At 39.4% G+C, this 24,181-nt stretch overlaps 2 protein-coding genes across 16 annotated transcripts in view; one reads left to right on the top strand and one right to left on the bottom strand.

Annotated features, from left to right (window-relative positions):
• SRPK2 (SRSF protein kinase 2) overlaps positions 1–2,307 on the top strand; it is a 246,461-nt gene extending 244,154 nt beyond the window's left edge. For 8 of the 10 annotated variants that reach the window (XM_027071709.2, XM_027071712.2, XM_027071705.2 and 5 more), the window contains one exon: positions 559–2,307. In XM_027071709.2, the coding sequence (XP_026927510.1) occupies positions 559–743 (185 nt within the window). In that variant the 3' untranslated portion in view covers positions 744–2,307. The remainder of the gene's footprint in view (positions 1–558) is intronic. The other 2 variants (XM_053218600.1, XM_027071706.2) reach the window with 1 other exon arrangement.
• Positions 2,308–4,676: 2,369 nt separating this feature from the next.
• The window catches only part of KMT2E (lysine methyltransferase 2E (inactive)), a 99,061-nt gene continuing 79,556 nt past the window's right edge, over positions 4,677–24,181 (bottom strand). For 5 of the 6 annotated variants that reach the window (XM_053218594.1, XM_053218595.1, XM_027071700.2 and 2 more), the window contains 12 exons: positions 16,800–16,964; positions 16,182–16,490; positions 12,784–13,038; positions 12,480–12,624; positions 11,541–11,791; positions 11,121–11,177; positions 10,415–10,978; positions 9,144–9,430; positions 8,189–8,277; positions 7,960–8,085; positions 7,680–7,777; positions 4,677–6,947 (listed from right to left, as the gene is read on the bottom strand). In XM_053218594.1, the coding sequence (XP_053074569.1) occupies positions 5,436–6,947; positions 7,680–7,777; positions 7,960–8,085; positions 8,189–8,277; positions 9,144–9,430; positions 10,415–10,978; positions 11,121–11,177; positions 11,541–11,791; positions 12,480–12,624; positions 12,784–13,038; positions 16,182–16,490; positions 16,800–16,964 (3,858 nt within the window). In that variant the 3' untranslated portion in view covers positions 4,677–5,435. The remainder of the gene's footprint in view (positions 6,948–7,679; positions 7,778–7,959; positions 8,086–8,188; positions 8,278–9,143; positions 9,431–10,414; positions 10,979–11,120; positions 11,178–11,540; positions 11,792–12,479; positions 12,625–12,783; positions 13,039–16,181; positions 16,491–16,799; positions 16,965–24,181) is intronic. The other variant, XM_053218597.1, reaches the window with a different exon arrangement.

The raw sequence follows: 24,181 nt of genomic DNA, 5'->3' as shown, positions 1-24,181 counted from the left end.
CTCCCTTTTTCTTTGCATGGTCACATGCAGAAATAATGGTCAAAGGAGTTTATGTAGTGTGTTTCTTACAGCTTTTTCTAAGCAAATTTACAAATTGCAGAAGATCCCACATTGGAGGGAGAGTGCCTTTGTCAGTCTTTGCAAATGAAAACATTCCGGGTGTGGTGCCCTGCTGGCTCAGCCGGTGGAGTCTGTGACTCTTGATATCAGGGTCCTGAGTTCGATCCCCACGTTGGGTTATAGAGCTTACTCAATAATAATAAACTTAAAAAAAAAACCATCCTGGGGGACTCAGCGCCTCTACTTACTTAAAAAAAACCTGGAACCGATTAGAACGAACTGTTCCCCTTTCAGTGAACCCCTTGTTTGCATTCGTCAAGCTTACGCAAATAACACGGCCACAAAGACCTTTCATGGTCACTGCTTGGGGGGAAGCCGGCCTTTGGTGTTGCCTAGTGTTGGGCAGGTAGGTGTCCGCTTCACTGAAAACCTGGCCGGACCACCAACGGGAAATGCGCGTGTGGAGCTTCCTTGACACTGCCTGTTTCTTCCCTGTAGGAGAGCTGCGGCATATCACCAAGCTGAAGCCCTGGAGCCTCTTTGATGTCCTTGTGGAAAAGTATGGCTGGCCCCACGAAGATGCTGCACAGTTTACAGATTTCCTGATCCCAATGTTAGAAATGGTTCCAGAAAAACGAGCCTCAGCTGGCGAATGCCTTCGGCATCCTTGGTTGAATTCTTAGCAGATCCTACCAGTAGAGCATTCTGAGCTAGCAAATGTTTTCCAGTACATTGGACCTAAACGGTGACTCTCATTCTCTAACGGGATTACAAGCGAGCTGGCTTCATCCTCAGACCTTTATTTTGCTTTGAGGTACTGTTGTTTGACATTCTGCTTTTTGTGCACTGTGATCCTGGGGAAAGGTAGTCTTTGTCTTCAGCTTAGTAGTTTACTGACCCACTTTCTTCTGGAAACAATAACATGTCTCTAAGCATTGTTTCTCGTGTGACATTCAAATGTCAGTCTTTTTTTTTTGAGCGAAAAATACTTTCCCCCTGTGTTTTGGCAGGTTTTGTAACTATTTATGAAGAAATATTTTAGCTGAGTACTATATAATTTACAATCTTAAGAAATTATCAAGTTGGAACCAAGAAATAGCAAGGAAATGTACAATTTTATCTTCTGGCAAAGGGACATCATTCCTGTATTATAGTGTATGTAAATGCACCCTGTAAATGTTAATTTCCATTAAATATGGGATGGGGACTCAAATTTCAGAAAAGCTACCAAGTCTTGAGTGCTTTGTAGCCTAAGTTGCATGTAGCGGACTTGAACTGCTCCCAGGAGCTATGCAGACTTTTCATTCCATAACAGCCCTTTTACATTGGATTTTAAACAAAGTGGCTCTGAGTTATGTCATTCCCTATATGGCACTTTAAAGCAAGAAAAGACATGCTTTCATTCGAAAATACGTACTATAGTTTTAGCACTCTCATTCATATTTTTGCGTATTTTTAAAAGTACTTTTAAGGAAAAAGAGCAATTTCCCTTTAAAAATGTGATGGCCTGGTACCATGTGGTGTTGCCTCCTCCAAACACTGTAAGTTAAACTCTACATAGATTAAATCGGACAACAAAAACCATGTGCAGTGTGTGGAATTAGAAATATATATATATATATATATACACACACACACATACACATATACACACGAAGGTATATACATATGTATACACACACACACACACGTATGTATATATATATAGTTTTTCTTTTTTGGAAAAGCTTACTTGTGTTTCTCCAAAACCAAGGTGTGGTATGTACAGTTAGCGGTGCAGTGGGCACGACCCTAACATCTCAAAGGTAACAGGGATCACGTTCATTCCATAGGCAGTTATATGCGTGGCTGTAACAATTTTCTGAGCTTTTTCATTGTCTTCCCATGTATTGAAGTTGAGAAAATGATTTTCCCTTTGCAGGTTGCACACAATTTTGTTTATGCATTTCCTTAAAGTTTTAGAATCCAGGACACAAACCATAGTAGGCAATACGATTTTAGAATGTAATCTACAGAGGTGTATTTAGCCTCTTTTAGAAGTCAGTGGGTTGAATGTCAGGTTTTTAAAAAATTTTACATTCATTAAGGTGCCTCGTTTTTCTTGACTTTGTCCATTAACATTTATCCATATGCCTTTGCAATAACTAGATTGTGAAAAGATAACAAGTGTTGTAATAATAATCCATTGTTTGAGGTGCTTGCGGTTGTCTTAAAAATTAAAGTGTTTTGGTTTTTTTTTTTTCCAGACATTGCCTTGGTCATTGGCCTATATTTGAAGTGATAGAATCAACAAACATGTGCTCTCCTTTTAGTGCAGTGTGACCCAAACTAAAGGAAGTATCAACATTCCTATTGCAGGAAATGTAGTCGCACAACATGCATTAAGGCTTACTTAGTACACGGAAATCGTTCATTGTGTTGTAAGAGTAGAATATGGCTTTCGAAGAGCTGCTGTAGTACAGACTCACTGCCTAGAATTTCAGTGATTCCTCTTCGTGTTCCATGAAATCCATACTAATGACATAGTGTTTGAGCATTGCAGATTTTCTTCTTTTTACCAGTTTTCACCGTGAGGGAACAAGACACAGTCCTTTAGGAGTTAGCATGGTAATCACATACCGCTGTGAGGTGCAACAGAACCACTTACGAAACGTGCATGCTGAGGTTTTCCGAGGAGGCTGTAGGTTACCACGTAGGTTCTACGACGGATGGTTGCTGCAGACACAGTTTCCGTAGGATCCGTTCTTACAAGAACCACAAAGTATATGTCTTCATCTTCCCCTAACTGAAGAATTTGTATCAGGGTTATAGCACACTGGAATGAAATGTGTCTAATGCAATTGCAGCTCATGTTAGAAAATAAACTAGATTGTTATGAATTTTGTAAAGACCTGTCCCTAATAAGAGCCTAACTGGTGTACAATGTTAAAAAAAAAAAAAATGTTCTAGAAGGAATATATGTTTGTATTAGGTATAGTATGTTTTTTTTGGCGGGAACCTGGTGGCTTGAGTTTAAAGAATACATACAAGCCGAGCGAGAAGCGCTGGTTATACGGAACACTGCAGCTGGCTCGGACGTTCTAGTGAACGTCCTGCTTTTCCCCTCTGGTGCACATCAGGCCTTCATGGAGAAGGACAAGCAGTGGCACATACATGATGATAGCAGATGAGAGGCTGTCTGGCTGGAAATTAGAACTGCCCAAAGGCTTAAAAAAAAACAACAGATACAGGAGCTTCAGAAAAACCTAGAGTTTTTAGGTGAAAAGCAATTTACTGACTGACTTCTTCCTGTGCCTGGATCATACGTTAACAGTTAACAGGAGAAACCACTGTCCTTGGGCAGATAACTTCAGTTTGTATCCACAGCTGGGATTATTCCTTAAATTCCGCTTTTAAATTGTCCATTTTTTTTTTTATGACTTCAATGAAATTTTGGTAGAGGACAGCATTTGGGAGTCCGTGTGTCCTTCATCGAGGAGTCGAGGAATTATGCAAGATCCTGCAGTTCATAGAAAAGTTTCTCTATACATGATTTGTGTAGTAGGCCAATTTATAACTGAGGAATCCTAAATCCTTAGGAGGACAGTCCTTTAAAGAGTTTGAATAATGCTGTTCGCTATGCTAATAGTTAACCTTTGTTCTTGGAAACCGTTGGGCTGGGTGATGTAGAGCCATGTTTTTCTTGGACAAGTGTTTTTTTAGTGAATACGGGAAGTACAATTTTGTTTGCTAAAGTCAAGGAGGGCAAAGTTGACCTAAGTTCTTTTAAAACTTGAAGCTGATTAGAATTGAGCCCTGAACATGGCTCTCTGTGTGCCCTTATTAGCTGATTTTCAAAAAGAAATGGGAGTTAAAAGTGTGCAATGTGACTTTCATTACTGCCAGATATTATCCAGTCATTTTTAGGCTGTTCACTTGTTTCTCTAGCACACAGAATTTTTGTGCTGTGCCAAATTATGCCAACTAGGGAAAACTGGAAAAATGCGTTCGTGTCATTACTAATGCTCCTCAGAGGCAGAAGACAGAATTTATTTTTCCAAAATAACTAGCATTTCCTATTTCAGCAAAATGTTCATTAGGCTGTTTTCATTTCACTTGAGAACTCTAAGGGTAACGCCTTCTTCCTTTTCCTTTTGTACACCCAAAACAAACTTTTAAAAACTCGTATTTTTTTTCCCCTGAATACTATAGAGCTAGATGATGTTAATTTAAGGTTTAGAGATAATTTTGATTAATCAGGACATTGCAGTCACGCATGTTCTAAAGTGTACAAGTTAGATATTTGTGTTTTTTAGGTCAACTACTCCATATTTTACAGGCTCTAACTGTATCACGTGTGATGCTTTAATGATACGGGCTCACATTGTACGATGTCAGAAGTAAATGTGCACAGCATCTCCACAGCAGAGTAGATTCCTGTGAGTTGGCTCCTGCAACAGTGACAAGTAGGGACATCATAGGAACAACCCCTTACTGCTTCCTGATGACTGCTGAGGTGGTGGTCGCTAAAGAAAATGGAAGGCTCCTTACAAACTACATCTGAAAAACTGTAACTTTTTGTAAAAGACCCTTGTTTGAACAGACTCCAATCTCAGAAGCTGTACAGGACAATCTGGTAAAACTGACATAATTGTGATTTATTAACATGAATTAAAATGCCCAACCAGTGCTTCAATGTGACAGTATATTTAAAATAAAAAAGAAATTAAAGGCCATATACTGTACTACTCTCACAAAGATCACACAGTTTTGCAAAGACCTGTCATATGTACAACGCTATATATCCAATGAGAAAAGCTGTAAGCAGTTATATACGCAAAGGAAATGCAGTATTTACAGTGTGTCGGGAGACGTTAAAAATCATCTATACATTAAATTACATTTTGCTCGCAAATAACCGATAAAACAAAATGAGCCATGTCCACACCAAACTATAAAAATCTGTATTGCATTTTTTTTTTTATACCTAAGATGCACTCACAGAACTGCTGACAGGAAGAAAAATGAAAATCCTCATAGTGCCATTTCTTAGCTGTGTACTTAAATGCATATGTATGAAATAATATAGAAAACATTCACTAAATGAATTTAACTGCAACAATAAAATTGAAAGATCATGTAGCATCAAATCTACTGCCAGAAAAACAGCTGGAATGTTCACTTACAAAATAAAGATACCTAATACTGGCTTAACAGCACATCTTTTAAGGAATTTTAAAAAGCAAAAATGGGAAAAATACAATGAAAGAGCACTGGTGTTTTTTTTTTTTTATACAAAGTTTCATGTACAAGCTTTAAAAAGTACCTTAACAGGTACATATGAAATATACAGTTTATCTTACAGAACATTTTAAAAAATGTTTTTGGGGTCCGTTTTAATGCCACCCTGAACCGTGGTAATTGTTCTGAAATGTCGGTGGCACCTGCGCTCTGTGAATTGGGATTTGTCCAGGCACTGGAGATGCCTGCTGGGGTCCTTGAACCCCGTGTGGCAGGGCCACAGAGCCAGGATGAGGACAGAACCCTGAAGCAGTAGGCGTTGGAATACTGTTTGGTCCCTGGGGCTGGAGATGAGGACCTGCGACTGGTAACGGACAATGCGGCCCTGTTCCAGAAGGCTGGTGTTGGGGTCCGGGCCCCAGAGTGGTGTGGTGTGTGGCTTGGGAGGGATACGGTGGTACGGCCGGATGAGCACTTGAAGGAAACAGTGGAGGTCCTTGATGAGGCGGGTGGTGTAAGGCCTGAGCGGACGTGGTGTGGTGCCCAGAAGCCAAAACACTGGAAGGTGGCGGTGGCGGTGGCGGAGGCGGCGCCGAGTTGACAACATGCTGGTGTTGTGCTGGCAGACCTTGGAGTCCTGTGGAAGGATGGGGCGGTGGGTGGTGATGAGGGGCGGGACCGGGAGGCGGAGGGGGGGGTGGCAAATGGTGGCCCGCGGTTTGCGAATGAATGTGCGACCCGGGGGTGACGGCGTGAACGGGCCCCACCACGTGAGCCACTGAGTGTTGCTGATGGGAGCTCGGCTGCTGGACGAGGTGCGGTCCTGGGGCAGGGGGTGGGGGGGGCGGTGGGGGGACCACGGTGGCAGCAGTCTGATGGTGGATCGGGGGGTTCTGAGAAGGCAAGAAATGCCCTGGAGTAACATGGTGTCCTGGGACGGTTTGCTGGCTCGCGGTGCCAGGAAGTGCTTGATTTGGTCCCGACGCAAACACAGTCTGTTGGGAAAGCCCACCTTTAAGCTGATTATAATTCTGAAAGTTTGCAGAGGGCTGCTGGTTTTGATAGTAAGACGAGGAAGAAGGGGGCGGAGGGGGTGGAGGGGGCGGAGCCGCGCTGTTCAGACTCGGTTGGTTGAACTGGGTGTAGGTGGCCGAAGATTGTCCCGAGGGGGTCTGTGTAAATAACGCTCCGGAGGTCGCCTGCGGAGTGCTGGCTTGCAGGGTCTGTGCCGCGGGGTAGAAATTTCTCTGAGGCTCTCGCTGAGGGGTTCCCACCTGAGGTGACTGTGCGTGATGAGGCCTGTAGGGAGACCCTAACTGCTGGGCGGGGGGCTTTGGTGAGAGATAACCGTGCTGTACTGGCGGGTGAGGTGTCGATGATTTGGGAGGATTTTCTACGTGAGGGGATGGAGGACAGTGCAACTTCACTGGCACAGAAGGCAGCTTTTGTGGAAGTTGCTCGGATGAGCTTCGAATGAGCGGCTGAGGAGGAGGATTCTTCGAAAGCGCTTGGGTGTTATTTAATAGCTGTTTCTGTTGGAGCTCTGTTTTCAGGTGAACACCGTTCTCAGCTTCTGACACAGTAACTGTGGCCTCCCAATGGGACTCTGCTTTTGTGAGTATTTTCCCATGTGCTTGGACAGGAAGTACAGGTCCCGGTGAACCAGGCTATGAAAAGGAAACAAATCATGTAAGAAACGTTTTATGTACATTGAGGTTTGTTATCGGTGGTATTTAATGTTATTTACATGTTCATTTATAAATGAAGATAGAGTCGAGAAGTCCATCACAGAGGCTTGGGATATTGAAAAGCCAGCTTTTTCAGAGGCTACAACAAGTTCTGATAACTAAGGTTAACCTGAATTCCCTGGATTAATTTTTATTAAGACCAGGTTAAGGAAATAATGGTCCTTACATTTAATTTGCCTTTTTTTCTTAAGCGATGAAACCTGCTTTTGAGGCTTATTTTGAAAGATTTCTGATAACCTTCAATTCCATAAACTGAAATTCCTATAGCCTAATGATAAACCCAAACTGTTTTAAATATGTATGATGTCATGTATGAGGAAAAAGAAAATCAATCTCCTATCCCTCATCTTTAGTTTCCAAAGATACTGCCACGTCAGACCACCCGCCATGTCATGAGTGTCACCTGACCTTTTGTTTTTTGGGCATTCACTGAGTGGTCAGATATTCTACGAAAAGACTGAATTTCCTGGGGTATGGAGGTGGAATTCTAGGAGAAAATGTAAATTACTGAAGCACAGTGAGCACATTAGACCATTTGGTCAAAAAGTATCCAAAAGTCACAACCGGATACTTGATACAGCAGAAAAATCTCCGTATGCATATTACCATCCACTTTTCTGAACAGCCTTGTTCAAAGGTCAATTTTATTACCTTGCTCATTTTTGAAGGGCTTTTACAAGTATTTTGAGAAGTGTCTGGGGATGGACATTCATTTGTAGTCACGGATTCTGGATTTTCAGGGTCAGGATCTGTAAAGCAGAAGAAACCTATACAGTAAACGTAAGATTGCGCGACAGTATTGTCTTACAACTAACACTTTGTACAAAGCAATGTCAATTCTATTCAAACCAACTTTTTATAAAGGCGCTCTCCCTTCTGATTTAAAAAGGTTCTTAAAACAATAATCATGATGGGTCCTCTGCTTACTGACCTTCCATAAGTTCACTGAAAGGAGGGACTGGGCCCTGGGGCTGCAACTGGGGAATGTGATTTGAATGAGATGGAGGTGAAGACGGAACATGACCCGGTGAGCATGGGACACATGGCGACTCTGCCCCTGGAGGTGAAGCAGACCCAAAGACAACATTAGAACCGCAAAGAACGAGGGTACATCGTGGTCAGCTGGCTCCACTTTTGGGCAGAGGCACAGGCTCACTTACCACTATCTCTGTCTTTTCGGTGATCGCTGAGGAGTAGCGCTCGCTGGTAACTCCTTTCTCTCACCTGCTCCACTGAGGTTGAAGCAGTCCTTGAACATAAAATCATACCGTCAATTCAAGGAAGGTACTGCCAGCTAGATTATTCTTTGTCCTGGATGGTCAACATGTCCTCTCAGACCAAGGCTTTTGCTCTGCTGGGAGAATACTTAGGTGTAAAGCTTTGAAAACAGCCTGTCTTTTCTTTATCCTCATATATTTAAAGAGCTCAGTCAGACTCCATTCCTTTGTCTTAAGGCAACTCCTTGGTGGAAGGGAGCAGGGGGTTGAAGGGTGACATACCAGCATCCAGAATGTCACTGCAGGGACCCATACCCTTTATAAATTACCCTGTGTCTGACAGCAGGAAGCTCTCGGGGGTAAGGGGACGGAGGAACAACGTGAATGAGCCCTTCTGCCCTTTGCCAAGACCCACCTATATCTGGCCTCTATTCCTACTGAAGAAGTACTAAAGTTGGTTCTTCTTTTCTGTAACTGGTAACAAGGGCGTATAAGGAAACTGCAGGATGTTGACTATGATACAAGTTCTTTGGAGATGAGTATTTGTATGAAAAACGTGAAAATTATCAAAGAGGAAGCACAGTGGACCCTTAAACAGGCAGATGGATAGCTGGTTTAAAACCCTATCAGCAAAGAGGATCTCTCTGAAGTAGGACCACAGACGTCTATCTCCTTAGCACTGGGGGAACGACGACAGACAGGAAGAGAGTTCCTTAACAAAAGCGTGTGCTTTTCAGAACAGCAGACTTCAGGTCTTTACAAACACGGCTGCGTTCAAAACCAGCTATGTAAGGGGTCCTGACTGGAGGATAAAGAACACCGACTACTTTAATTATATAGGCATGCATACTACCCAGAGTTCTAAAGTTACCAGTTAGGTTTTTTGAAACAGGCTTACCACTGAACTTCTGGTTCATTCTTCTCGCTGGCGGAAGCTTCCTTAACGGGACAGTTATTGCTGGTGTCTTCTGAAGCAGCGCTGTAAACCGTAGGCGGCGCCGGTAACGGCAGGCCCGTGGTGCTCTCTGCCTGCTCCCCGCTCTCGGTCCTGCCGCCACAGCTGTCACCGCTGCTGCTCGAGTTGCCACTTGCATGAGGGGACACACTAACCAGGGGAAAGTGGTCTGCCTTGGAGCCGCTTTTCCTAGCTTCACGCTGTCTTTTACGGTATTCTAGCAGGGAGACCTGAAGCAAGAAAAGGAAAAGCAAATCTTTTTTTCTTGTTTTATATGTCAGAGTCAATCTATTCTTTTTTTCTAAAGAGAATTACTGTATTTACATTAGGAAAATTATGTAAAATAATTTTTGAACAAGTAATAATAATTAACAATTACCAATGGCTATTACATTGCCAGGCATTGTATTTAGATGATTTACATACATTATCTCATTTAATCCTCACAACAACCCTATGAAATAGGTATATTATCATCCCCATTTTACAGATGAGGAAATTGAGTAACTCACTCACTCAAGGTCACACAGCTGGTGAGTGTTGGAGCCGGGATTCGAACCTAGGTCTTACTTGAAAGCCCGTGCTCTTTCCACTATACTACATTGCTTCCCACAAAGTTGCCAACTGGACTCTGTTATAAAAATTAAAAGCACACATCACTAAAATTCTTTTGACTTGCAAAGCAATAAGCCTATTAACAAAGAAAATACGTGTTGTAGTCCATCCCATTCCTCTGAGATAAGGCATTCTTAACAGTCTCAGTATGTCTGCCAACCAAATGGTGGTAAATCAGGGAACTTCAAGTAGTGTCTGTAGAATACTTTCCAAATATTCATATCCGTGGTCTAAATACTATTGATATTATGGATTAGGAAACAAGCAGGGCTGCCTGCTAACATGTAAAATAAGGATAATAGCACAAATATTATTCAACTCTGCTTCTCTGGCTGGGAAGTGGTTATTCTTTCAGTGAAATAAATCATCTAGAGGTTGCAGTCTCTGAAACCATGCTTAAAGAATGTCCCACAGCTCACTAGAATGTTTTACTTGTCTGTAAACATTTTCTAATTGAGCATTTAGAAAAGGTTTAAAATGTACACATCAAAAATTGAACTTGAATAACTAAGTATGAATGCCTCCCATAACTATAATAACCCTCAGAAGTAGTATGAAAAAGACACTATTAAAAGGACTAAAATCGTTAAATTTGTAACCTTTTTCTTTTGTGGTGGATTCTGGGGTGTGCAACTTCCGTCGATCAAATTGTCATTAACAGTCCGTCCGAAACCAGAAACAAGCCCATCTTCTGAAGTACAAAACACAGGTGTTTCCATAAATATGCCTCTAGTATCATCCTGCATCAGGCACTTTGACTCACTTATTCGGAAGCCTCCTCCAACCTCCAACTGATGTGAGGGTGTCAGGTCCCTCAAGTTAGAGTTTACAGAGAAGTTAACTCCTGTTCTGTCAGGACTCTTTACCCAGGAAGAATACATTGTGCCCCGTCCAGAGTGAGTAGATTCCAGTTGGCTGGTAGCATCAGTCCTGTCATGTGTAGGTGGTTCCATGGTTTTAAGTAAGGCAGTCTGCTCGACTGAATCGAGTCCCAGTTGAAGGTCTGACACAGAATCCTTTTCTCCAGGGCACTGCCTACTGACCTCAGTCCTACTCCTGGGGCTGGTATAACCGATAGTCTTTATTTCTTGCAGACCCAGGTCAGTTAAATTAGAATTTCTAAAAGGCCCCAGTGTTAACATGGTCGAAGATCTGTCATATCCCTGTTTACAGAATTAAAACAAAAAAAATTACACAAATAAGCACACCTTGAGACTACTTATTTTAAAATCTCCTCATAATTTAAACAAAATAATAATAGGCAAAGGTCACTAATGTCAATAACCTTATTGACTAACTCCTTACCTCTTGATTATAAGTGCGTCTCTTAATTTCTGGAGAACTTTCTGGGGAAGAAATATTCTATATAAAAGAAAAAATTGAAAGTTAAAATATAAAAATTAAATCCATGATATTTATAGAAATGACAACAAACTATTACACGGACTTTGGTTTTAAACTTTCTTTTGTTTTATTTCCATTCCCCACATAAGATACCTGCCTCAATTTGATACACACAGCCATTCAGTCTGATGCCGAGTATCAAAATAAGATGAACATTATGCTCATTTTAATAAAAATGTAAAAGTTTAAATTCACATAAGTGAATGTTCCATATCTGCTTATTTGTTTTGTTAAAAACTTTTTTTCTACTCTCAGTACACTGGGGGTTGCTATTAAACACCAATCCCACAGGGTTCCCCCCCCCCCATTTAAATTTCTCACCTCAAAGTGCATGGTATTTCCTGGTGTGCCAGGAGTTACTGGGGTAACTGGCGAATATATGGGCTTATAACCATTTCTACAAGCTTCATCATCTGATTTTATCCGTGGAGGAGTGGCAAATGATGGGTCCGTGGGAGTAATATCTGTGTGGGTTGGTGTAGCATATGGTGAGGGAGTAGGTGTGGAGGTTTCTGAGTAAGCAGAATCTAGCAACTGATAAAGTCTTCGTTTTTTTAGTGGTGTAGTTAAATCTGTTGATGCAATAAGAATTCACAGACATTATATTGCTGGTATGTGCTACAATCTGTAATATATTCTGGGAAAGATCAAAACATCAACAATAGTAATTATGATGACTTTCACCCCCAAACTCAATTTCAGGGTTTTTAAAGATACTACTAACATGAAGCAATCTCTCCCCACCCCTCCCTGCGTTAATTTTACTATTACAACATGCATTATCTTGCCAAATGACTTACAGGCCTAGGAGTTTCTAAGAAGTCTTACAAGTACAGATGTTAATTTAATCGATTTATTCTAAGAGTTCTGTTGAATCTGAGAAGCAGCCCGTAACTTCACCCCTAAACCCCAACATACATAGTACTACAAATGAAGGTTTTCATGTTTATCTTCATCTAAAAGGTTAGAGGACAGAAAAAAGTTAACAATATGCTTCTTGGGGCCCCTGGGTGGCTCAGTCAGTTAAGCGTCTGACTCTTTTGATTTTGGCCCAGGTCATGGTCTCAGGGTTGTAACATGGAGCCTGCTTGGGATTTCCCCCCCTCCCCCTCTCCCCCCCTGCCTGCACATGCTTATTTGCTCTCTCGAAAAAAATGCTGCTTTTATAAAGTACATAATAACTAGAATATGTTTGCTGTAAAAACCATTTACATCCTGCCACATTCTTCACACTAAAACAGCACTGAAAAGAAATTCTACCTGGAAGAGAACAGCTATCATTTAATAGCAGTGGACTTTTACTTTCACCATTGACTGTAGGACTTCTGGATCTTTCTTGACAGGGTGAATTAAATCTATGTAAAATTGCTGAGTTTTCCTCTTCTAAAGCCTGTTTCAGCCATCGCTGAAATACATAATAAAGGAATAGAAGTTAGTTTGTAGCTGTTCATACAGCCTGTAAATGTAAAGCTGATGCTAAAAGCATTTCACTGCCAGGAATGACAGCAAGGAAGGAGACTGGCCTTGGCTCATCCTAGATTTATATAGCCAAAGAACAGTTTACCTTCTTGCATGAGCCAGAAATGTTTTCAGTAGGTTCTTTTCTTCTCCTTTTTTCTGAAAGGAATGGTGAAGTAAATCTGATATAGTGCTTAGGAGTAGAGTATACGTGGGGGCTGTAAGTGAGGCCGGGTAAAGAATTGAGCTGTGTGGCTAACACTTCAGGATCTGTAGTTATGCGCAGAGGCCTTTCTGAAAGGCTGTCAGAAGGTTTTCCAGTCTTCTCATTCTTCTCACTTAACCATTCACTGACCAAGTGCTAGAGAAAAGAGAAATCCGGATCATTCTACATGTAATTACAGTTATACAGATGCTCCTATAGAACACTGACCCCAAATCTGAAAACATATTATCCAAAATGAAATATTAATTTAAACCATTCATATGTCTAAAAAATCGGTCCATCATTCTACATTTCCTTGGGTACCTCGTCTTACTCCTAAAATTTTTTATACAATAGTACTTTGCAGGAAGAAATCACATAATGGTACCTTCTGTAAAAGAGTCAAGTCTAAGAGATTCAGTACCATCTTATAAACACACAAAAACACTGAATTTAGATTTGCTACTGCTTCTATAACCTGTTTGTTAGAAAAATCTGATTTTATGCAGTGCTTTTCTACCCTGATTGGCTATCAGAATCCCCAGGAGATGATGAAACCAGTGTATATACATTAAAAAAAAAGGGAGGGGGGAGGTGTTGGCATTGACAATCAATATTTAAAATTTTACATAATCCTTTTTAAAATTCTGTTGATTTTTTTAATTGACAGTGCATGCAGTTCAGACTTTACTGGTAACATGAATATGCCTGATCCCTAAAGTATAACGATTACTCACTTTTCTTGTAGGCTAGTTTTAGTTATTTAATAAAGTTTGATTGTAATGGGCATGGAAATAAGGATTACATTTATCAGCACAAGCACATTTTGTCTGCTGTGTGGGCGCTGATCTTTTCTATGTGGGTATCAAATGTATCCTTTTTATTTTTACTGGAAGTGTAATTTGTTAAAAAAAAAGTACTAAAAGTAGTTAATACATTCTTACACATACAGATAAACACACATTAAAAGAATGATCTACCCACATCCTGTCTTCCAGAGATAATCATTATAAGCATTCTAGTATCTTTTTTTTTCTCAGCATCTATACAATTGGTTATGTCCAGAACAAAAACCAGAAAAGCACATGGAATCTGCACCCAGATGCCTGGATTATGCATCCTGGCTTTGCCACTTACACTGTGACCTTTCCATAGGTCAAGTTATGCAATCTTTCCACATCTCAATCCTTATCTGTCAAAGAAGGGTCAAAATAGAAACTAGCTCTACAAACAGGGTTATTGCAAGGATTAAAAGAGCTAAGTAACATAAAGTTCTTCAAACAGTATCTGGCACAGAATAAGTACTATGTATTATTAAATTGAATGAGGCCTTTACATTAGGAGAAATCATGATAATTCGGTACTCAAACAGTATACTGTTTAAAAGAAGAAGGGAAGGGGCACCTGGTGGGTGGCTCAATCAGTTAAGCATCAGACTTAGGCTCAGGTCATGATTTCGTGGTTTGCAAGTTTGGGCACCACACTGGGCTCTGTGCTGACAGCTCAGAGCCTAGAGCCTGCTTCAGATTCTGTGTTTCCCTCTCTCTGCCCCTCTCCTACTCCCACTCTCTCTCCAAAATTATAAATGCTAAAAATTTTTTTTTAAATAAGGGAATACCATCAACAAAACCTGTGGCAAGAGAGGCTTTTTTAGAGAATCAAATATGATATAAGAGTCTACATTTCAGGTCAGGAATTTAAGTAAATTGATAACACCACAATAATTTAGTCACTTAAAAATTAAAAGGCAGGAATTATGTCCTATTTGTATCTTCTCTTTTAACCATGAGTTTTTCTTTTCACTAATCCAAATTACAAAGAAAAGGTGCAGTTATTTTTTGTCCTTCCAAAGTGGGCAAGAATAACTTGTTTGGTTTTGTTTTTTTAATTCCAGTATAATTAGCATACATTTAACTGCTCATTAATAAGGCAAGTGTTGGCTTGTTCAAGATCTGAAGGGCTGTAAGGAAGAGTACAGACTTCCAATTAGAACTGTATTTAGATCTTATCTCTAACTAACCCTCTGATTCACTGTGAAAGTACATTCCTGGGCTCATCCTGGTTGTTTACTGATGTATTTCTCCTGGCTTCAAACTACCTACAAACTGTGCTGAACTTGGTAAGAACAAAGACAAGATAAATTAAGTCTCAAAATATTTTGTTATAAAAGTGTGCGAGAATTACTATTTATGATCTAACCCTCCCCAAAGAGTCTAAGGATTACCACTTTGGTATCTCTGCTCCAATCTACCATACTCTACACTGGGGGTGGGGGCTTCATATGGATGTTCTGTTATTTCTGAGCTGTAAAGCTCAGGTTGATTTACCTTGGTGAATAGTTTCATAAGTGCCTCATTCAATCTGACAGTTTTTCAAAGATGAACAAATTGATCTAAACCTGCCCTTCCCTTACGGCAATCAGTAATTCCTTCACATTTAATTTTTATTATTTACCTATGCTGTGAAATTTGTAAGAAATACAAAAAAAATAAAGGATAACATGTAAAACCAGTTGTTTCTGAGAAGTGTAAACTTAGTACATAGGGCATGCAAAAATAGCAATTTTGATAAATTCTTAAAATCACTACATTATGATTTACAATACAAAAAGGCCGTCTTGATATACTGAATATATAACTTTTTATTAACAATAACGCAAGCATTTTTATTAACTGATTTTTATAGTTCTGTGATTCTCATTCTTGGTTTAAAAAAATTTGTCAGGTGGGGCTGCCCAGGTGGCTTACTCAGTTATGTATCCCACTCTTGGTTTTGGCTCAGGTCATGATCTCATGGTTTTGTGAGTCTGAGCCCTGCATCAGGCTCTGCACTGAGAGTGCAGAGCCTGCTTAGGATTCTCTCTCTCCAGCTCTCTCTGCCCCTCCCCCACTCGCGCTGTCTCTCTCATAATAAATAAATTAAAAAAAAAAAAAATAGGGGCGCCTGGGTGGCTCGGTCAGTTAAGCGTCCGACTTTGGCTCAGGTCATGATCTCAAGGTCCGTGAGTTCGAGCCCCGCATCTGTGCTGACAGCTCAGAGCCTGGAGCCCATTTCAGATTCTGTGTCTCCCTCTCTCTCTGCCCCTCCCCTGTTCATGCTCTGTCTCTGTCTCAAAAATAAATAAACGTTAAAAAAAAAAAATTAAAAAAAAACAATAAAACTTTGCTAGGTGTAAAAACTATACCTGTTACTCTGTTTCCTAATGAGGTTTTACAGAATGTATCTTAAAAACACAAATCTATTTCACATCATAAGACACTGTTTTTAAAAACAGTTCCTACATTCATTAAGAATCATACCTTCTTTGTTTTAGGGTACTTTGTAGGACATTTATTAAGTGCTGGAACTTCAGTTTCAGTAATTATTTCTGCTAATGCAGTTTCAGTTTCTGGTTCTATTGCAAGTACAGTATTTTCAATATCATTTTGTTGTGAAGTAACTTCTAGATCAGGAGAAGACGGCTGGATATCTGAGCACATGCTGACAGTTCTGTGTCTGCGCCGCTGCTGCCCAATGTGAGTCCTGCTCCGAGAAAAGCTTTTTCTCTGTTTCGTCCTATTCACTTTGGCAGGGGCAGGCTTGCTAGCAGTTTCTTCTTTTGCTTGTTCCTAATTCAAAATACAACAGAGTGGAACTTTTGATACTGTGTTTATGTAAGTGAGAAGCTGAAATCTAAAAGCATTAATTCATTTCAGGAGCTAACTTCCTTAAATGTTTTTCTGAATTCTGATATATACTAAATTACATTTTTCTTATTGAAAAACAAAGCAAATAGGATCTTGTATCTCAAGTCTAAAATCTCCTAGCATTTGAAAAAGGCCACTGAGCAGCATTAGACAGAATTCCTTACAGATGCAACTAAACCAGGTGTGACAGTCTCACTGGAAAGTGCTTAAGGGGTGAAAACAAAACTAAACCTGAGTAGCTTCGGCGTCACTGACAGCCTGCGCGTCTTTACACTCTGTTTTAACTTCGGTTTTGGCTGTGCTGATTCTTTCCAAAGCTTGTTCTCTTCTTTTCTCTCTTTTTTCAAGTCTGGCAAAAGCTTGCAGAATTGCTTCCATTTTCCTTTCTTCTCTTGTCTACAAAATTTAAATTTCAAGTGGCATAATAAATGTCATTGCTCTGAAGTACAACTCAGAATTGCAAATGTTCATGGCAAATGTAAAAAATAAATTCTGGGATGTTGTTAGCAAAACCTCCTATTGATGGTACTTGGGGAGTGAGGGTGAACATATACACTGGAGAGCCTCAGAGTCCAAAACCTCTCCAGAAACCCTGTCATTACAAATATATATTTCATGAAAGGAATGAATACTTGTTGGATCACTGTTCACGATACAGATAAAGCAAAACAACAACAACAACAAAAGCATCAAAAACTACCTTGCTCTACGAAACTGAAAATCTCTTTCTTCATAGAAGTTAGCCATTTTTTCAAATAAGATTCGAAAAGTTCCTATGTTAACAAATGTTGAAAAGATTACATTCATAGGAACTTAGGGAGCGAATATATTATTGACGTTGTGGTACCAGGATATTACAGGCTGATGTGCTGCGTTCAAATTATGATTCTACCAGTCATTTGCTATCTTTGTGACCCTAGGCAACTTCACAACCTAGTTAACCTTTTTGAGCTTTTTACAAAATGTAACAATAATTACACTTCACTGAGTTCAAATAGAAGGTATCTGTGCAGCTTGCCAACAGCACTTGGAAAATGGTGGGCATCCCCTAGGTGTCGATTATTATTTGTACTTTAGCTTTCTTGCCCTCAATTACAATTCTTCTAAGGCATCCTTCTTCCTCTGACCTGTCTTCCGCTGACAGTTCAAGGCAGGGACTGGAACAACAAGAGTTCCTCTGATCTTCAGTTCTCTTTGGAGAGAAAATATTAAAAGCAAGACCCCAGAGCCTTGGCCTGTGGGCCTGGCAAATGCTTCAGTTTTCAACCAGAAACAGGAAGAAGCACTTTCATCACCTGTCCAGTTCTCCAAATGAAAAGAACCAAGTCCTGAGTCTCAGATCCGTTTGGCTTTCCTCTTGTGTCAGTGACATGGGGGAGAAGGGTTCGAAACTCAAGGTCGGGATGCATGCATAGTCTTCTCCAACTTGGAGCTTTAGTTCCAGTAATTACTAGCACAGTTTCAAGCATTAAGACACCTATACTCTGGAAACTTTGGCTTACTACTCTTGCCTGTATTTTTTTTTTTTTTCATTTTTTACACTCAATAAGGGGACAAAAATCATCTGTCAACAGAACTCCTCTGACAATAGTGACTTTCTAATTAATCAGTTTTCAAAACAAGTTATCCTCAGTCTCTTTATATTACAGGGAAGAAAACTGAGGTCCACGGAGGTAAGATTGCTTGTTACATGTCTGCATCTTCCTTCTCTTGCTCTGGGGTGGGTAACTGGCACTAAAAAACGGCAGAGGTGAAAGTAGTCTTTTCACTGGAACTGGAAGTTTTAAAGCTGAATTCTTTCCTTAGTTAATTTCTATCTCTGGTCTTTTAATCACTTTACTCAACCTCCTTGCATCTTATGGCTCTCTATTAAAACCCTGTCTCTATATTAGGGCTTTTCTAAAATCCTAAATTTAGAAATCTGGAGTAATTAGAAAATAATTTGGGGGGCACCTGGGTGCCTCAGTCCAGCTTCAGTTCAGGTCATTATCTCGTGGTTCGTGGGTTCATGCCCCATATCAGGCTCGCTGCTGTCAGCACAGAGCCTTCTTCTGATCCTCCTCTGTCCTCCTCTCTCTCTGCCCCTCCACCACTCATGTTCTCTTTCTCTCAAAAATAAATAAAAAATGATAATTTTCATAACTGCTTCACCTGTTGAACAGGGGAGCGGGTGTGGAGAGAGGAGAAGGGGCTAATTACTGTGGTTATTTTATCTCTTCAAAAAATTTTAAAATAGATCTGAGAAAAGTACATTTTTCCAGAAGAAACAAACTTGGCAAGAATGATTTTATGTGTAAAAAACTTACCAGTATTTAAGGTAAATATGAATTTATGACAAAATAAGTTTGACATAGTCCAGTATTCACTGGTTTTAGATGGTCAGAATGAGAGTCAGAGATTGATACAAGGACCAAACTCATTCATTTAAAAATTTTTCTGAAGGAAAATCCTTTAGAGATGACTCCATCTTTTTGAGCTAGTCAAGATCTTAGGGGAAAAAAAAGTCTAGTCCTGTGCTGAAGAAACCAAAGCCCATGTGTATTAAGTGACTCACTCAAAGGCAGAGCCGTAATTCTTATCCAAGGTTCCTGGTTCCTAATTTACTCTCTCCATTTAACCACCAGTGACACTACATAAGCAAAATAAAGCATAACTCCTCTCACATTTACAACAACTGTCAGCCAAAGCACTAAAGAGATATCCTAATACCTTTAACCCAACTTCATCTTAAAAACACACAAATGTTGGAAATGTAAGCATGCCTTTGATTTTCTACATGAAAAAAATCATTAGCACACTGATCTAATTTTATTTTAAATTCCTGAAGGTTCCCAGGTCATTCAGCATTTTCACCAATGCATCCAATACATTCTTTGACACATAACCATATGTATAGTATCTAGTTAATGACTGAAAACTTAGCACCAATTTCACAGACCTACCTGAAAAATAACCAGTTTTATATATGGCTTAGGGTAGTGACAGCCTGTGTAGGGGATCAGTGAAATCAGGAGTCCTAATTAACCTCAGCAGACCCTAACATCTGTGCTTGATGTAGTTGAGATTATACTTGTCACATAAGACATGTTCTATAACCAGGACTCATTCCAAGCCCATGAGCAGACCTCAGGATCACTGTATTATCTGTGAGCTGGGCAATTATTGATGCTGATCCAGAATTACAGTTAAACAGGTTTGCCTTTCAGGAATGAAAGTGACACATTGTTAACGCTGGAGTATTGGGAGCTAAGCTGAAACTATGAAGGCTCTCTGATGAGATCAACAAATTGCTTTTATGACCTGTATCTTAGTTTATGGTTTTACAGCAGCAAATATATAGTGCTGTAATTCCTGTAAGCAGAATAAAGTCTGCTTACTATCCCTTAAAGGCATTTTATCCCTTGAGGAGTGGGTATTTTGAAAATTTTTATTCCAATTTTGTGCTTCCGTATGTAAACACTGGAACACAAACCTGACTTGAAATCCTCTAACTTGATACGCTTGGAAGAGACTATGGAGAACTTGTCTAAGACTCCTATTCAACAAATGGGGAAAAGGTAAAGTCCAATATAGTTGTAGGGGTACATACTAAAGAACACGGCTTAAAGTTTGATACAATATTGCAACTGAAAAAATAAACCCCACTGAGTAAATTGTTATAATTCATCCCAATTAGCAATAACTGGTACTTTTTAACTGAGTGAAAATAAGCTGATGAACTGTGCCCCACACTAGCTTTAAAGGGAAATGTGCTTAGTAGTAGAGCTAAAGAATTGAGAAGGAAACAAAATGAAGACATCTAGAGACTCAAGGTTTCCTTTTTTCCCTTGCTAACAGGTAAGAAGTAGTTCTTAAAAAACTTGCCTTTTAAAGGAAAGGGAACCTGGAGGGCCAGTCTGCTAAATTACCCCACCCATAGCCTTGAAACAGAAAGTAAAAGGGATTCCTTACTCAAATGACTTTGCTTATCCTCTCGAACAAGAGTTAGAGATTAATTTATTAATCTTTTAAAAAATGGTTAAGATTATTGATTACCAATAAAATAATTGCAAATAGTCAGTATGCCTTGTGGAGTATCCCCATTTCTTCTCTACCACACAATGATTCAGTTTCTCTGCACAGTACTGTTTCCTCTTTGATATTTGTTTCTTATTCCATGCACTTGTGTTCATGAAAGCTTCTCCAGAACCTTGCCTTCTTTTTCACCCAGTACTTTCAATGATGCTCAGTGTGTAGCAAACACTCATTTTTGTTAAATGAATAAGAACTGTATATACATTATATAAAGCATATGTCACTGTTATATGAAAGCATGAAGTATTTAAGTGAGATTTGGGAAATCTTGAATTTATTACAAAGCAGCTAAAGCTGAATATCCTCATTTTGTTTGAATAGAACCCTAATAAAAATAAATGGGTTCCCATTTGCTGTTCAATACCATAATGTCATTAATTACTTGTCTTTAGAAACACAATTCCTAAACTCTGTGATGAGAACATGGGACCTAAGAAAATCAGAATTGGTAACCGACATCAACTTAATCATGTTATAAGGAGAGAAAAGTGAGATGGGGGATATATTTCACATGTCCTCAGATGGCTTTCCTGGCAAGGCATTTATCCTGATATCTTACTATTAAAATTTCTTCGGCATTTTCTAAAGCTATCTTCTAAGTCAAGTTACTTCCCTAGAGGAATTAACAGTAGTGTTTTCCCACAGGATGCTTGTTCCATCAGATAAAAATCTGTGGGATGTCAAAGGTATCACCACAAACAAGTTGGAAGGGTGTCAAAATTTACAAAATGCCTTCATAAACAGAATTTTTCAAATTTTTAAACACACCACTACGTATATACTGAAGAACTCAAAGTTGGGGATCTAAAGCACTGTTTACTAAACTCAACTGGCCCCAGAGCTTCCCCCGCCCCCTACCCCACAAAACTTATTAGTGTTCTGTGGAATAATTTCTGATGTGAAGGATGAGGGATAAGAAAATTATGGCGAATCCTGCATCCTGGCAAGGCCTCCAGGGCACTACCTGGGCTATAAGGAAGCTTCACTTAATTCACATTCATGGGCCTCCTATATCTCTACTTAAATGGCTGCCACAAATATTCAGTAGGCTCATTTAGGTACTTTATAAACACCTGGAATTTTTTTCCACAGGAACTGGGGCTGTAACAATTTATAAAATTATAAATTCTCACCCTTACGTAGTTTATATTCTAGTGATCTTCAATTCTTAGTATCAGCAGATACTTCAGGAGGGTCTTTTCATGTCATTATACACTGGGTGGGGCAAGCCTGATTTTTATTTAAAATTTTCAAAAGCTTTATACTTTAATTGATCACATGTTAGTGCAACAAAATACGATGAGCTTCCCAAAATCTAACCCCTTTCTGCATACTTTCTTTACCTCTGACAAGGTTATATGGCCACCTCACCTCCCCTTACTTCACCTCCCGTGCACCTGGGGGAATCCACTCAGTAGTGCCCTGGTTTTGGAATCAGGTGAGTATAAACAGCCTACTTGCATTTCAACTGCCATTGCTTAACGGGGTTGATTTTAAGATTCTCCAAAATCAGTTCCAACCACCGCCAAAGAGGTATCTCTTACTAGCTAAAAGGAAACCATCTATTTATTCAGTTCTATACCATTTAGACACAGGTGTGCTTTCGTAAGTAGGTAACAACTTTTTAAGGGGGAAAAATAATAGAGGGAAAAATAAATTTTTTAATTAAAGAATAGCTTTCTATCTGGCCACATAGTAATTTGAATAAACATTCTTCCATGAAATCTTTATCATTCAACACTTCATGTGATCTGCTATCAACCAACCTTATCTCCCTGTTCCCCCACCCCAAAAAACCACCTATATAATCCCAGCCAAATATGATTTATCACTTTTATAATTACCTCCAGGCTTTTTCCCCTGGAGGGCTATTTCTGTACTCCATGTAACTCCATACATTGTACTCCATACAATTTAGTTACAAGGTAATCTGTACTTGTTTAAACCCCACCCCTAAGGTCCATCCTAAATAGTACCTACTTCATGAAATGGTCTTTGACCCTACCTCCAACCACAGCTGTAAGTTACCTATCATATTTATAGCTCCTTTACCACATTTCTTGCTGCACCATAATAGTTTCTATAAATGCCCTGTAAGGCAGAGACATTGGTCTTCCATTCTCACCAAAAAAAAAAAAAAAAAAAAAAAAAAAGACAAGCAACCAAAATACATACTTCCACCAGTGCAATTTTTGGAGACTGAGCAAAATGCTAAATATTAGGTCATGTATGAAACTTCCATTTGTGTAGGTAAACACTGTCAAATCAACAATTTTATATGGCTCAAGCTACACTACAAAAGGATAGGCTAAAGTATATTTGAATTTGGACATTACATGGTATTTATCTGGGAGGAGAGTAGGACTAACTCCTTTTGTATCCCAATCTTGTAAATCTACAAGAGAACTAGTACCCAATAATGATTTAAAGTCTTTCCTCTCACAGGAGGAAATTTCAGTCAGTTTCTCAGGAGCTGACCTTAATGTTTCTAACTACTACTGTTAACCTACCCAATACAAAAGGCAGACACTAAAGGCTGATTAATATTTAAACTTTTCAAAGCCAAATATTTTGGTCCTCAAAAATACCAGTATGTGGCAAGGGGTGGGGAGAGACCATGCCAACTGGCTTAAGAATCCCAACAGTGCTTTTACATTCTGCTTATTTGACCATACCCAAAAATTCTGTAATTAAAATATCAAAGCAAATGTACCAATTGGAAATAACATTGCAATGATTTTGAGGGTCAAGGAGCCAAAGATTTTTAAATATTTATTTCATATCCCTTCAAAATACCAAATACTAGCTGCACAGCAGCTACCTTAGAGGCAGATATTAAAATGAATATGCTAAAATGGATATAAAATTTAAAGCATTTGCCTATATTAATATAGCATACTAACAGGTAAAATCCTGACCAAAAATGGATTCCCAAGTAAGCCTTTTTGTTTGTCCAAAGTTCGATCAGCCAAAGGGTATTTCTATTTTCTGGGATCTGAAAATGAGGATGTTCTAAAGTTCATGGATTTTCTCAGCATTAATAGATAAATTTTAAAAGGAGCCCCACAGTCATAAAAACTTTTAAACAAAATGCAACCTGAGTAAAATTATTTTAAGGGCATATAACCTGTTTTTTAAAAATTTCATGATTTTTCAAAGTGATTGTTGTAGCCCTTAACTTATGAAAGAGGTTCCTCCTTATCATACATATGCATCATCCAAAACCAGTGATACTCCAAATTGGTTTTGCAGATTAGCGCAAATATGCTGCTGTGGCAACTGTGGAATGAACAGGCCAATACTGAAAATCTCAAGAAAGGGCCACAGGTGATTTGGGTAGGTACAGATAATTCAGATGTAACCACATCTTGAAAAGGGTTCAAGATAATTCCTTTAGGTATAGGAAAAAAAACCCTCCTCCTTTCTTTATAACCAACCACGTCCAGTATTTTCTCCTAATTGTTTTTCTTCTCTCTGATCTCTAACATTACCCTGTCCCCTCACAGCAGTGTTTGTGAAACCTGCAGACTGCAAAAGTT

Source organism: Acinonyx jubatus, chromosome A2 (genome assembly GCF_027475565.1).
Source record: "Acinonyx jubatus isolate Ajub_Pintada_27869175 chromosome A2, VMU_Ajub_asm_v1.0, whole genome shotgun sequence".
In the NCBI taxonomy this organism is placed as follows: domain Eukaryota; kingdom Metazoa; phylum Chordata; class Mammalia; order Carnivora; family Felidae; genus Acinonyx; species Acinonyx jubatus.
Note: the sequence above shows the minus strand (reverse complement) of the source record. Positions and strands in the feature narration are given on the sequence as shown.